At 58.4% G+C, this 14,069-nt stretch overlaps 2 protein-coding genes across 3 annotated transcripts in view; one reads left to right on the top strand and one right to left on the bottom strand.

Annotated features, from left to right (window-relative positions):
• Window positions 1-7,937, top strand: part of BAZ1B (bromodomain adjacent to zinc finger domain 1B) — a 75,826-nt gene extending 67,889 nt beyond the window's left edge. The window contains exons 16-19 of one of the 2 annotated variants that reach the window (XM_060173482.1): window positions 2,190-2,299; window positions 4,640-4,785; window positions 5,632-5,843; window positions 6,019-7,937. In XM_060173482.1, the coding sequence (XP_060029465.1) occupies window positions 2,190-2,299; window positions 4,640-4,785; window positions 5,632-5,843; window positions 6,019-6,376 (826 nt within the window). In that variant the 3' untranslated portion in view covers window positions 6,377-7,937. The remainder of the gene's footprint in view (window positions 1-2,189; window positions 2,300-4,639; window positions 4,786-5,631; window positions 5,844-6,018) is intronic. The other variant, XM_060173483.1, reaches the window with a different exon arrangement.
• Window positions 7,938-11,249: 3,312 nt separating this feature from the next.
• On the bottom strand, window positions 11,250-13,504 carry FZD9 (frizzled class receptor 9). The gene has a single exon (XM_007517955.2). The coding sequence runs from the start codon at window positions 13,313-13,315 to the stop codon at window positions 11,549-11,551; it is 1,767 nt and encodes a 588-aa protein (XP_007518017.2). The 5' UTR covers window positions 13,316-13,504; the 3' UTR covers window positions 11,250-11,548.
• Between the last annotated feature and the right edge of the window lie 565 nt (window positions 13,505-14,069).

Genomic DNA, 14,069 nt, shown 5'->3' with positions numbered 1-14,069 from the left:
GGACTGCTGGTTTCACACAAGGCAGAGGCTTGCTGGTGTCAATTTCCTGTTCAAAAGCTCAAGCCTTTAAAATCGCTTCTAAAATCAAGTCCAGATTCCCTAGCCTCGCTCATAACCCCGGCCATGTCCTCAGCTCCTGTTCCCGGGCTGTGTGCCTGTCACAGACTTTTTAAAATTTTATAATTTTTTAATAATTTTTTAATATTTATTTTCCCTTTTGTTGCCCTTGCTGTTTTATTGTTGTTATTACTGTTGTTGTTACTGATACTGTTGTTGTTGGACAGGACAGAGAGAAATGGAGAGAGGAGGGGAAGACAGGGGGAGAGAAAGATAGACACCTGCAGACCTGCTTCACCGCCTGTGAAGCGACTCCCCTGCAGGTGGGCAGCCTGGGGCTCAAATTGGGATCCTTAACGCCGGTCCTTGTGCCTCATGACATGTCCGTTTAACCTGCTGTGCTACTGCCCGATTCCCTGTCACAGACTTTTTAATTATTCCTATACCCGCCTTCCAGCTGGGAGTATTTCCCCTCCTTCCAACGCCCACCTGGGTGAACTACCCATAACTCACCTAAGGTAGCCCTGATTGTTTTGGAGCTACCCTGTCCTTACAGCCTCAGGAGCGGTGTGCCTGCTTTCTGCTCCGGCCAAGCGTGGGCCACTAGCCTGGCACAAGGACTTTGCCTCCAAGGTCATCACTAGGGCTCACTCGGAACCCACTACTCCTGTGGCCATTTTTTCCCCCGAGTTTTTTGGATAGGATAGAGAGGACCAGGTGGTGGTATACCTAGTTGAGCGCACATGTTGTAATGTGCAAGGACTTGGGTTCAAGCCCCTGGTCCCCACCTGCAGGGGGAAGGAAAGCTTCACAAGTGGTGAAGCAGGGCTGCAGGTGTCTCTCTGTCTCTCTTACTCTCCATCTCCCCCTTCCCTCTCGATTTCTGGCTGTGTCTATCCAATAAATAATAAAGGTCATAAAAAATTAAAACTTCAGGGGGATAGGTGGTAGCGCAGCAGGTTAAGCACATGTGGTGCAAAGCGTAAGGATCCCGGTTCGAGCCTCTGGCTCCCCACCCGCAGTGGGGGGAGGGGGGTCGCTTCACAAGTGGTAAAGCAGGTCTGCAGGTGTCTGTCTTTCTCTCCTCCCTCTCTGTCTTCCCTTCATCTCTCAATTTCTGTCTGTCCTATGGGACAACAACGATAGCAATAGTTATAACAGCAATATTCGTAAACAACAATAAGAGCAGCAAAAGGGAAAAAATAACCTCCAAGCGCAGTGGATTCATAGTGCAGGCACCAAGCCCCAGCAATAACTAACCCTGGAGGCAAAAAAAAAAAAAAAAGAGAGAGAGAGAGAGAAATAGACACCTGCTTCACCATTTGTGAAGCAACCCCCCTGCAGGTGGGGTGCCGAGTCTCGAACCGGGATCCTTGCGTGGGTCCTTGTGCTTCCCACTATGTGCGCTTAACCCGCTTCACCACCGACTGGCCCCCTGCTTCACTCTTCGCCCTGATCCCCACACGCCCAAGCACAGGGCCTCCGAGAGAGGAACCAGCTGCTGCTTGCCCTGTTGAGACCGTTGCTTTCCACACTGAACCTCGAGGTCGTAAAAGGGCCAGCAAAGATGGCTCTGGCCAGGCCTCTCCGAAAAGGCAGCACTGTTTGCTCCTGACCCCACCTCGTTGTGGCACTCGGCTGCTTGTCCCTTCCTTCAGCTCCACTTGGGGGTGGGGGGGGGGGCTGTGGCTCTGAACTGGTGGGGCTTCCGACCAGCTGTTGGAGCTGGGATCACTCTTGCTTTGATGTGATCACGGTCATCTGCAAGCTGTCTCAGCTCCTGGACCGGGGCCAACAACGTGGAGTCACACCTGTTTGGGCTGTTCAGCCTTTCTGGCCACCCCAGAGTTGGGGACAACTTTTAATGCCCTCGACATCATAGGAACAGACTGTTTTGGTGAGACAACAGGAATAAGAGTTTCTGGTGAGGCTACATGTTGGTCTTGATCCCTGCATTTGGCACCTGGGGGTTCCCCGTGTCCTGGCCTAGTGTCACATTCCCTCTACCTCCCACCAGCTCTCTAGTCTGAAGAGGGAGTGGTCCCGGGGTCCCTGTGGGGCTCTCCTCACCGCTTTACACTCAGACTAGCTGGGAGCTCCATTCCCATCTCCATCCTCGTCCCTCTACACAGGAACTATACCGAGGAGTCTGCCTCTGAGGACAGCGAAGATGACGAGAGTGAGGAGGAGGAGGAGATGGAAGAGGAGGAAGAGGAGGATTATGAGGTGGCTGGCTTGCGCTGTAAGTGCTCGGGTCACCCCTCCTCAGCCAGGCTACAGAAGAGGCCCAGGGTACTATCCTGCCATCTCCCCTGTTGACATGCTGTGACTGGGGCTCCACTGCCTTGGCTTGACTGATGATTGATTGATTGATTTAGCTAGAGCACTGCTGACTCTGGCTTATGGTGGTGTGGTGCACTGAACCTTGTCTTGGCTTTAAATGGGTCCCGCCTTTCCTTCCCTCGAGGGGGGTAGGTCGACTGATCTCAGAAACCCCAACCAGTGACAAGTCTGTCTGCTTGGTTCAGGATTTAGCGGACCTTTCAAGGCCCCAAGACGGCTGCTTCTGACCCCTGTGTGTGAGGACAAGAAAGGGAGGTCTAGGCCCTCTGCCATCTCCTAAGAGTTCTCTTGGCCCCTGGTGCAGAGCTGTTCTTCAGAGAGGCCATTTATTTATTCTCTAGGGGCAGTTTTTTGTTGTTGTTTTGTTTTGCTTTCCTTTTTTAAAAATTTTTTTTATATTTATTATTTTCCTTTTTGTTGCCCTTATTTTTTATTGTTGCTGTAGTTATTGTTGCTGTTGTTGTTAGGATAGGACAGAGAGAAATGGAGAGAGGAGGGGAAGACAGAGAGGGGGAGAGAAAGATAGACACCTGTAGACCTGCTTCACAGCTTGTGAAGTGACTTCCCTGCAGGTGGGGAGCTGGGGGCTCGAACCGCGATCGTTACGCCGGTCCTTGCACTTCGTGCTACATGTGCTTAACCCACTGTACTACCGCCTGACTCCCTTTCTTTCCTCTTTTTCCCTCCCCTCCCCTCCCCTCCCCTCCCCTCCCCTCCCCTCCCCTCCCCTCCCCTCCCCTCCCCTCTCCTCTTCTCTTTTTTACGGTGTGCCAGGCTCTAGTTTTGCATTTGGAAAGAAGATGGGTTTTTCCATGGCTTATGCCTAACACTGTCAAGAAGCTTTGAGTGTGTTGCTCTTGGGGCACCAGTAGTGGGGAGGCTTCCTCATTTACTCATGTCCTCCCTGTCCAGTTACCACTGGTCTTTGAGAGCCTTGTTATTTTCATGGTTAAATGTAAGATTCCTGGGGCTGAGTGGTGAACCCCGTAGAGGGTTAGTACCTGGGTTCAAGCTGTACCTACCCCACCTTGTAGAAGAAGCAAATAGTGGACTGGCATTGGCTGGAGAGAGCATTGGGCTCTCAAGCAATAGGTACTGAGTTTGCTCCCCAGCATAGCGGGCATCAGAATGAGGTTGCAGTTTCTTCTTTTCAATTATCATTATTTTTGGATAAAGATAGCCAGAAATTGAGAGGAGGAGAGATAGAGGGGGAGACAGACACCTGCAGCCCTGCTTTACCACTTGTGAAGCTTTCCCCCTGCAGGTGGGGACCAGGGACTTGAACCTGGGTGCTTGCACATCAGAACATGCACTCAACCGGGTGCGTGCCCCCATCCGGCCCCAGGCTCTGGTTTTTGTGCTCTCTTCTCCCCTCTCTCATTAGTAAGTATAAGCAAAACTTCACCGGAAAGAAAAGGAAACAGATGTGGCCTCTGGGAGCACGCACCTGTGTGGCCACAGACATTGGCACCAACCTGGGTGGAGGTAGGGGTGGGAACCCAGAATGCTTGTATCTGTCCAGCCTTTCCACCGAATATTGCCTTCCTGATAGATTCTCAGCAGAGAGACTGAGATTCTCACGAGCCTTGGGGGAAGTGGTGCAGGCTCTCAGGTCGTAGCTCTGAGCCGTTGCACCTGGGGAGTCTCAGCATGTGTCTCACCACAAGAGTGCTGTGACACTTGCGCCCATGCCCACAGGGCTTCGCTCACTGGGCGGGAGCTCCCAGGGTACCAGGCTGAGGTGGCAGGACGCCGACTGCTTAGTGTCAGGCTCTTGATAGAGGCTTTCCTCCTGTGAGTACTCTCTTCCCAAGGAATTGTTCACTCTCCAACCTTCTAGGGTCCTGTCTGTCAAAAGAATCATGCAGGTATTTTGGTGTTCTAGAGTCTGAGGTGGCGACTCTCCCACTGGCCTGATGGTGGCCAGATACCCCAAGATGCCAGCATGGAGCCCCGCCCTGGCTTCTGCTTGAGTGAGCCCCAGAAGGAAGCATGTACCCCAGGACACAGAGTTGTGTGGGTGCCTGTGTGCTCCTTAGTTCATCTTTGGGGCTTTCCTGAGGCCCTTCCAGGGTCTTCAGTGGTTACAGAGGTCACTCCTCCGTGAGGAGTTCCCGTGATACAGCTCAGGAGCGGTCGGAGCCCATGGGAGCCCTCGCTGGGTCTGGCCAGACTGACCCCACCCCGCGCAGACCTCCTGCACCCTGAGCCCTGCTCTGAGTCAATGTCTGTATTCCAGTGAGGCCTCGAAAGACTGTCCGGGGCAAGCCAAACGCCATCCCCTCGGCAGGCAGGCCGGGCCGGAGGCCAGGGAAGAAGCCGCACGCCACCCGGGGTTCTCGGCCCAAGGCTCCGCCTGTGGACGACACTGAGGTGGATGAGCTGGTGAGTTGCCGCCCTCCCCCTCTCTCCCCCTGCCCCTCCACACAAGGAATTCATCAGGCAACAGGTGGGCACCCCCCCCCCTAACTGGGGGGTCCGGTGGGCAGATTTGGGGCCTGGGGCCAGCCCTGCAGCCAGCCCTCCAGGATCAGCTATGCCCGGCATGCCCCTGCCCTCGCCTGCACACACGGTCCCTCTGTGGGTTTTTAAATAGCCCCCATGTGTCTCGGGGGGCTTGGGGGCTGGGTCTCCGATGTGGGAATGCCAGCAATGTGAAGCCTCGGCCCTTCTTCCTTCCCTCGCTTGCTGGGACAGTTGTCAGGGGAGAGAGCTGGCGCTCCCCACCCCCAGCCCATGTGATGATAGTGGTTTTGCCTCAGATTTCACTTGAGCTTAAAGAACAAAAAGAGACTCTTGAACACTTGTTGGTTTTGACAGATTGAACTGGGGGTGGGGGGCTGGAGGGCCTGTTAGACTGAGGGCAGGAGAGCTGTCTGTCCAGCCCTTATCCCTCCCTCCCTGGCCCCATGGCTCCCACGGGCTGCCTCAGGGAGGCCTGGCCTTTTTCCCCGAGATGCACCCCCACCCCCGGAGCTGACTGCTGGTGGCCCCCGTAGCCTGTCTCGTCTGCTTCTGCAGCTGGTGGTTCAGCCACATGACTCCCGCCAGATCCAGGTCCTCCTGGCTGGCCTCTACCTAGCAGCAATACTGCCCACCAGGGCAGATCACTGGGCCGAGGGCTGGGTGCCGGCCCCTGCTCGGAGCAACACCCTGGCACATGTGATGTGTGATCGAGCTCGGGACCTCATGCTTGAGAGTCGAGCACTTGACCCGCTATGCCGCCTCCAGGGCCGCCAGTTCCCCACAGCCTCTGCTCTAGGAGATCCAAGCAGACGGGCTTTGCCCTGTCCTGCTCCTGTTCCTCCCGGACCCCTGAGGGCTTGTCCTTGTCCCCAGGTGCTTCAGACCAAGCGGAGCTCCCGGAGACAAAGCCTGGAGCTGCAGAAGTGCGAGGAGATTCTCCACAAGATGGTCAAGTACCGCTTCAGCTGGCCCTTCAGGTGAGGCCGCCGTGCTGCCAGCCAGGGTGGGGGGCTGGACTGGGCCGGGCCTGGGGCTTCCCCCCCGCCCGGGGCAGGTGACGTCAGGTGTCTCATGGGTGCTCAGGCCGCTCCCCACTGCTGGTCACAGTCCCGGGGGGCGGGCGGTCTGCACTCAGGTCCGTGTCCCCCGCAGGGAGCCGGTGACCAGAGACGAGGCCGAGGACTATTACGACGTCATCACCCATCCCATGGACTTCCAGACTATGCAGGGCAAGTGCTCCTGTGGGAGCTACCGCTCCGTGCAGGAGTTCCTCACTGACATGAAGCAAGTGTTCGCCAACGCTGAGCTCTACAACTGCCGTGACAGCCACGTGCTGAGCTGCGCGGTGAAGACGGAACAGTGTCTCGTGGCCCTGTTGCATAAACACCTCCCAGGCCACCCCTACGTCCGGAGGAAACGCAAGAAGTTCCCCGACCGGCCTGTGGAAGAGGAAGGGGACAGCGAGCCGGAGCCCACTGGACAGTCCAGGGGACGGCGACAGAAGAAGTAGGGGCGGGCCCGGGAGGGAGGTCAGGTAGGGGAGGGCTGGGGGAGAGCCTGGCAGGGGGTCGCAGGGAGACTGGACACCTGGCCCCCAGCCTGTGCTGTCACTGAGCTCCATGGGAGGCCTCCCCTAGCGGCCCCCCAGCACTGGGCCTGCTGGGCTGGGGCGTCTCCACCCAGAAAGATCACCGGTGGCCGATGGCCTTATTCCCCTCTTGAGTCTGCAGGGAGAGTCCCGGGTGCGGATTCTCAGCCCGATTCCTGATTCCTTTTCCTGCCCTCTCGCCCAGGGTCCCTCCCCGTCTGGCCACCACAGCAGTGCCAAGCCCTCTGGTCTCCAGGGGAGGGATTACTCCTTGCACCACCGTGCAAGGAGCAGAGTGGTGAGGCCCCTCGGGGAGGTAGTGTTGCTTTCCCCACCTGCGCTTCTCTGCCCCTGTCCTGACGCCGGAACACCCCCACCCCCAGGTGACGCGCTAGGGTCAGTGAGTGCCATACAGCTCTCTCTTCACCAGCATCATGGGACACTGGGCTTTGAGGTGATCTTGGCGAATAAAGGGGCATGCCCTGGAGCCATCCTGAGTCACCCCAGCTTCCCCGACCCCCTCCACCTCACCCCCTCAATTAAAAAAAAGGCAAAAACCAGAAACCAAGGCACTTGACAGAGAGACTGGAGTCCTGCTTGTAATCATGTGTATCGCCGCCGATTCCTGCCCCCACCCCATGGCTGGCCGGTGTTGGGGCCCAGCCCGCCGTGCCAGTGCCGCCCCTAGGGGAGCAGGAGGGATGCGGGTGTTGACTTTTTTAAATTGACTTTTCTAGGTATTAAAGGTTGCTCGTTCAGCAGTGATTGTATAAAGAACACCCTGTAAGATATTGTCACCTTGCTTTGGCACATGTACAGTTCGGTTTCTATGGCAACGTCTCTGCTTTACTTTGGTCCCTCTCCTGCCCAGCCCGGCCACAGTGGGGTCCCTGGTGGGGAGGGGGTGACCCCCCCTCGATGGCCAAGCTCCCCCTCTTACTGCCCCACAGAGGTGGGGCCACCCCAGAATGTCAGTGGGGGCCGAGGATGAAGCCCAGCACCCCGCCCAAGAACTCTTAACGCACGTCGCCGTCGACTTCCCCCTTTCAGGCAGATTTTTGATAACGATACAAAACAGGGTTTAATTTCTTTTCTATGAACTTGGGGTTTAGAGAAGCTGAGCTCGTCTGCACCTATTTAAGTGAAGGGCCAGCACCTCGGCCTGGAGAATGAAGCCTCTTAGCACGGAGCATGGAGGGCCCCCCCCATCTTCACCCTGCCCCGCCTGTCCCAGGACCCCGGGGCCTCCCCACACCGTGCCCCCACCCCGACCACTTTCCGTCTCTTCCTGGAGCCAGTCTGTTCTCGTCAGTAGTGCAGATCCCTTGTCCCCACTTCAGCGACACCTGATTGTTGTGGTGGCATTTTTGTTTGTTTGTTTTTATTTTTTAAATTGTCTTTAAGGAGGAAGGGCCCCATTAAAGGGTGAACTTGTAATAAATTGGAATTTCAAATAAACATTATGTACTTGTGTTTATAAAGAGAGACGATTCTGGTACTTTCTTGCTGTGGTGGCCCGTGGTGCTGGAGACTCACCTGCCCACCTTGAACCCAAGCCTTGTCTCTCAGGCTGCCCAGGGGTCTCCTTCCAACCCCGACCATTTCTCTTTCTTTGCAGGAGGGGAGAGGGAGCCAAGGCACAGCCCCACCCTCCATGCTGCTCCCCTTGGCACCAGGCTGGACTGGAACCCAGGGCCACAGCATAGTACAGCATGTAGCCCGCCAGAGTGTCGTTTCCTGACCCAGGAGATGTTTTTCTTTTTTCTCTTAAGGCCTCACTGTGCCAATTTGTGGAAGGCTTGGTTTTGGAGAAAACTGCTGATGTGGTCGAAATACTCTGAAAAGAAATATTTCAAACGCACGTTAAAAAACAGTGGACAGCGCAGGGAACTCCCACACGTTCTGCACCGTCAGTCCTGCTCCTTGGACCATTCTGGCTTCTCTGTTCCACCTACTTGGTTTGCCTTTTTAGTATTTATGTTACTGTATTTGGTAGGACAGAAGGGAAGGGATAGGATGAGAGAATCAGCTCAGCGTGCCCCCCATTACATACATTTCATGCTGAGATCGACCACATCCAAGCAAGTAACACTGGTCAGCGGTCTGCTCAGAGGGTGGGGGGACTTGGAGGCCAGTCACCATGACCCATCCTGGAGGAATGGAGTGCCTACCATTACAGCCAGACGTGGGGAGACTCGAATCTGGGTTGGTAAAGGGCCTGCCACTGGCTTGTCTTGTGGCCGTGGTCAGTGTGGGCTTGGCACCAGACTTGCGCCAAGCACGCGGGCGCCGTGCGACTTGCCAGGGAGATGGCTTGCCCCAAGGTCATGCTGCATATGACAGCCCATGAGCTCAGCCGCAGCTGAGCTCCATGTCCCCACAATCACTGTTGGGACCTGCGCCTCAAGGTTGATCACACTAGGATGGTGCCAAATCGTCCTCTTGGGTCTTAACTTTTTAGATTTTATTTTGATGAGGTAACAGAAATACACAAACAAGAGCCCTGGCTCAGCTCTGGCTGATGGTGGTGCCAGGGAATTGAACCTAGGATCTCACAGCCTCAGGTATAAAAACCTTGTCTTAGATTTGAATATTTTATTGTTACTTTGTTTTACCCAGAGCACTGGTCAGCTCTGGGTTGTGATGGTGCAGAGTATTGAACCTGGGGCCTCTGAGTCTTTTTTTTTTTTTCTAAATCCCTTTCTGTTTTGATTTAACAAGACAAACTGAGAGGAGGTAGAGGAGAGAAGGACACCTGCAGGCTTGCTTCACTCATGAAGCGTTCCCCCGTGGGGGCTTAAACCCAGGTCCTTGGGCATGGTGATAGGTGTGCTTAAGTTGGCGCGCCTGGGCCCGGCCCCCACCTCAGAGTCTGCATCACCACTGTGCTTCCTCCCCCGCCCTTCTGGGCCTCCTGACCCCGTCTAACCAGCCTCTCTCCCGGCCTCTTCCAGGGAAGCCTTAGGGTGGGGACACCTCACATGGGTTGATCACTTCAATGAGGACAAGAAGTCCTGATCCCTGAGGGCGGAGCCTAAATCACCATTTCTGGGGGAACTTAAGGTCACTCCCTTGCCTGGCCTCCTTTCCCCCACCATTGGGGTGTCTGAGTTCTCAAACAGCTGCGTTGGGATGGCCTCCTCCTTTAGGAAGAGGCATCTCCTTGGGGTGTGTAGGGGGCAGAGGATTGTGCTGGTGCCACTGTTTCTATAGCATCCTGCCCAGGGCCCCAGGCCTTCCGCCGCTACCTCACAGGGGGCAGTAGCAGCTCCTGACCCCCCCTCCCATCCTGTAAACTGAACCAGAAGCCTCGCACTGGCCCACCCGTGGACAGGTTCTGATGTCCACTCACTGGAGGGAAGGAAAGGAGTGGGGGGGGGGGGCAGGTTCCTGGTGCCTTTTTGTTGGAGTAGATTTGGAATTTGTTGTTTGGGGGGGACAAGGCGAGGCCCCCCTATGGGAGGGACTTACGGCTTCTCCAAGTTGTAACACCTGCTATTCCCCCCTGTAGGCTGCAGGGCATTTCTTGGGGGCCTGGAGCTTTGGGCCCTGCACTTGCCCCACCTGGAAAATGGGGCCTTGGGAAGCCTTGAGGAGGGTGTCCTGCTGCAGGGGCTGGGCGCTTTCCAGGCCTGAGATGCCCTCCCTTCCTTCCTCCCCAAGTCCTGGCCCAGGGGAATCTTTCCTGGCTCAAAACTAAGCCCCTTGGGACCTGTCTTGCCCACCTTCCCTACCTCGTCCATTCCAGCTTGTTTCTGCTGAGAGCCAGCCCTCCCGTCTACCTACTGGATGAGATAAAGGTGATCTGGGGCCGCTCTCAGTCCTGCTCTTCCATTTGTCTGTCTCTTACCCATTTTCGGAACATTCCAGAACACAGTCCTTTAGCTTAGCTCTTCCTTAGTTCCCACTCTTCTGCTCACCTAAGCTCAGCTCAGCGCCGCCCTCTCAGCCCTCGGCCTCATTCCCTTCTGCCTCCCAAGGGCTTCTCCCGGGAAGCCAGGCTCCTTAAAGGTGAAATGGGGACTTCCCCTGTGACCGAGGGAAGGGAAGAACTGAGGTATGAGACTAAATGTGCTGCCCCTGGCTCTCCCTGTGGGGTCTGTGGCACTAATCTGGGCTCAGTCCTACAGACGGGACACACGTCCTAGGGTCTTTCTCCTTTTGGTTCCTAAGCCCTGGGGCTTGCGGCCTGCCAGTGCCAAGGATGCCAGCACCTCACCGGCTGGCTGGAGTCACCAGATGGTACAAGTACACGCAGGGCCCCGGGAGCCCCATGTCTCTAGGGCTCAGCCTTCACATGCTCACGGGCCCTCACATGCCTGCCCAGCCCAAGCCTGCCAGAGTCCTGAGGAGGGTTGGGGACGCACCATCAGTGAATGAGACTCAGCTCCATCCCGAGGTCCTGTGGAGGGAGGGGTCAGCGAAGGGGACAGACCCTGTGTCTCTGGGGCATCTGGGAGACACGCTGACACCCCTGTATTCTTCACTGAGGACAGCAGAGTGAGGAGACTCAGAGCCCCAGGTGTGAGGAGGGGTCCTCCAGGGACATTCCCTGAGGGACCCAGGCACCACCCCAGTGACACTCTGGGACAGGGACCAGGGGCTCAGAGGCAGCAGGCGGCCAAGAGGTGAAGTCTTGGAGAACCGGGGCCCCTGGCAACGCACGATGCACACGGAGAGCAGAATGGCCTCCTGAGCAGTAGGGAGTCAGACAGGGTGGGGCCGACCCCAGCACCCACCTCAGCCCTGGCTGCCTTGGCAGCCCCCTGCCCCAGCCCACAGAGGACTCAGCCAGGCCACACGGGGGGTTTATTGCAGTCACAGCTTCCAGAGGAAGTCCAGAATAAATTACATCATTAAATAAACTGCTGCAGTCTGCCCCCGTCCCTCCTCTCCACACGCCACCCCAGGCCCCATGGGGAATCCACTGGGCCCTCTCCCTTCACTGCTAGGCCCCCACAAACGAGTGAGGGCCATAGGAGGCCCACCCCTGTCCCTGGCTCCCTCGCCCGACCTTGACAGCTGGGCAGCTGCAAGACAGCTGTCCCCTGTGGAGGGGGGCGGGCAGGGGGCAACAGCCGGACGGCCAGGTCCCTAGAGGTGCGTGGGGTTCTCCAAAGTGGGGTCCGCCTTAGTCATGTGCAAGACCACCGTAGGGGCCTTGTAGTGGCAGTGGGGGCCGCGGCCATAGCCCCCTGGTGCCCGGCAGGCCTTGGCCCTCGCCCGGCCTGCTGCCATCTTGCGGTGGCATAAGCTCTGCCAGGTCTGGAAGGTCTTGGAGCTCCAGACCCAGACACCGCTGGTGATGCCTACCACCAGCGACATAAAGATCTTGAGCATGAAGACGGCCACGGTGGGCACGGAGCCCCCAGGCAGCGAGCAGTCCCTCCGGCCCCCAGGAACGGTGGCAGCGGCACAGGGCTGCTCCGAGGCCCGCAGGCGCCAGAAGTCCAGGTTGAGGCGTTCGTACACGTAGCAGACGATGACGCAGGTGGCCGGCACGGTGTAGAGAATGGAGAAGACCCCAATCTTGACCATGAGCTTCTCCAGCTTCTCAGTGTTGGTGCCGCCCGTCTTCATGATCTTGCGGATGTGGAAGAGGGCCACGAAGCCTGTCAGGAGGAAGCTGGTGCCCAGCACCAGGTAGCAGGAGAGAGGCACCAGCACGAAGCCGGTGAGTGCCCCAGCGTCCAGACTGGCCACGTAGCACAGCCCGGTCAGCTCGTCCCCCGCCACCTTGCGCAAGGTCAGCACAACGATGGTCTTGAGCGCCGGCAGCCCCCAGGCCGCCAGGTGGAAGTAGCTGCCGTGCGCCTCAATGGCCTCGTGGCCCCACTTCTTGCCGGCCGCCAGGAACCAGGTAAGTGTGAGCACCACCCACCAGAGCGAGCTGGCCATGCCGAAGTAGTAGAGCAGCAGGAAGACGAGCGTGCAGCCCGTGCTCTCCAGGCCCTCCTGGATCACGTAGGGCGCGCCCCCCTCCTGGTCGCAGGCCACGCTCTGCGCCCCAGCCACAGCGCGGATCAGGAAGGCCAGCGAGTACACGTTGTAGCACATGGACAGGAAGATGATGGGGCGCTCGGGGTACTGGAAGCGCTGTGGCTCCAGCAGGAAGGTGAGCACGGTGAAGGCGGTGGAGAAGAAGCAGAGCGCCGACCACACGGCCATCCAGACGAGCGCGAAGTCCTTGTCGCGCCGGGACCAGAAGACCTCCACGCCGGGGGCGCAGCGCGGGGCGCACGAGCGGCTGCGCTCCACGTACTGGAACTTGTCGGGATTGGCGCAGGGGCCGGGCGCTGGGTCTGCGGGGGGCCGGGCGGGCCGCGGCGCCACGGGCAGCATGCCCAGCCCCTTGTGCGGCTCAGCCGGGCCGGCCGTGGCGTTCTCGGGTGCCTCGATGCACAGCGCGTGCGGGTCGTTGCGGGTGGGCAGCCGCGCGCAGTCGAGCGAGTCGGGCCAGCCGAAGTGGAAGTGCTCCATGATGGGCGCGCAGCGCAGGCGCGCCTGCTCGCACATGGGCCGGCAGGCGGGGATGGGCGCGGAGACCTGCTCGGTGCACATGGGCGCGTACAACGAGCACAGGAAGAAGCGCAGGTGCCCGTGGCAGCCGTACTGCACCAGCGGCGCGAACTCGGCCAGCTCGGCCGCCGCCTCGCCCTGAGACGTGTGGCCCAGCAGGTTGGGCATGCGGGTCAGGTTGTAGCCGATGCCGCGGCACATGGGGATGGCCACGGCCTGGCACGGCGCCGGCCCGCGTCCGCGCTCCGGGTCGAAGCGACCGATCTCCAGCGCCGCGCCGCCCGCCGCCAGCAGCGGCCCGAGCAGCAGCAGCAGCAGCAGCGGCGGCGGCGACCGCGCCATGCCCGGCGGCCCCCCCTCCACCGGCTCACTCGGGCTCCCCGGCGAGCCCGCCGCTTTCGTGCGGGCCGCCGGCCATAGCCAGGCCGCCCGCGGGCCCGGGCAGCGCGCGCGGGGAAGCCGCCGGCCCGCGACAAGGCGCCAGCGCAGCAGCTGGATGAGTGCGCGAGCGGCCGGAGCCTGAGTCGGGCCGCTGCCCCCGGGGCCGCCGCTTTAAGGCGCGTGGGCGGGGCCGTCAAGTCCGGGGGCGGGACCCCCGCGGAGGACGCGCCCCCACGCCCGGCTTTAAAGGCGCCGCACCCGCGGGGGTCTCAGGCTCGCGGCTCTCCTTCCACGTGACGTGGTAGTCTGTGGGCGGGGAGGCCACTTCTGTTTTGACTTTTTAAAAATTTTACCCCCTCCCTCTCTCTTTTTAAATTTCTTTTTTTTTAAATCATGTCTTCTTTTTAAAAAAATCTTTATTGGATAGAGACAGCCAGAAATAGAGAGGGGAGAGGGAGAGAGAGAGGGAGAAAGACACCTGCAGCCCTGCTTCACCACTTGGGAAGCTTCCCACCTGCAGGTGGGGTCCGGGGGCTTGAACCTGGGTTCTTTTGCACTGTAATGCGTGTGCTCAACCGGTTGCACCACCTGACCTGGCCCCAAATACAATAGTTTGTATATGCATAGCATTTCTTAATTTTCCGCATAAAAGTTCAACCCCTGCTAGGTCGTTCTCTGCCATCATGTTCCAGGACCTGAGCCTTCACCCCACCCC

Source organism: Erinaceus europaeus, chromosome 15 (genome assembly GCF_950295315.1).
Source record: "Erinaceus europaeus chromosome 15, mEriEur2.1, whole genome shotgun sequence".
Taxonomy (NCBI): Eukaryota; Metazoa; Chordata; class Mammalia; order Eulipotyphla; family Erinaceidae; genus Erinaceus; species Erinaceus europaeus.
This window is presented reverse-complemented; position numbering and strand designations above follow the sequence as displayed.

What these genes read in the sequence shown, in the direction of transcription:
- FZD9 (XM_007517955.2), bottom strand. Translation starts at nt 13,315, where the DNA reads ATGGCGCGGTCGCCGCCGCCGCTGCTGCTGCTGCTGCTGCTCGGGCCG.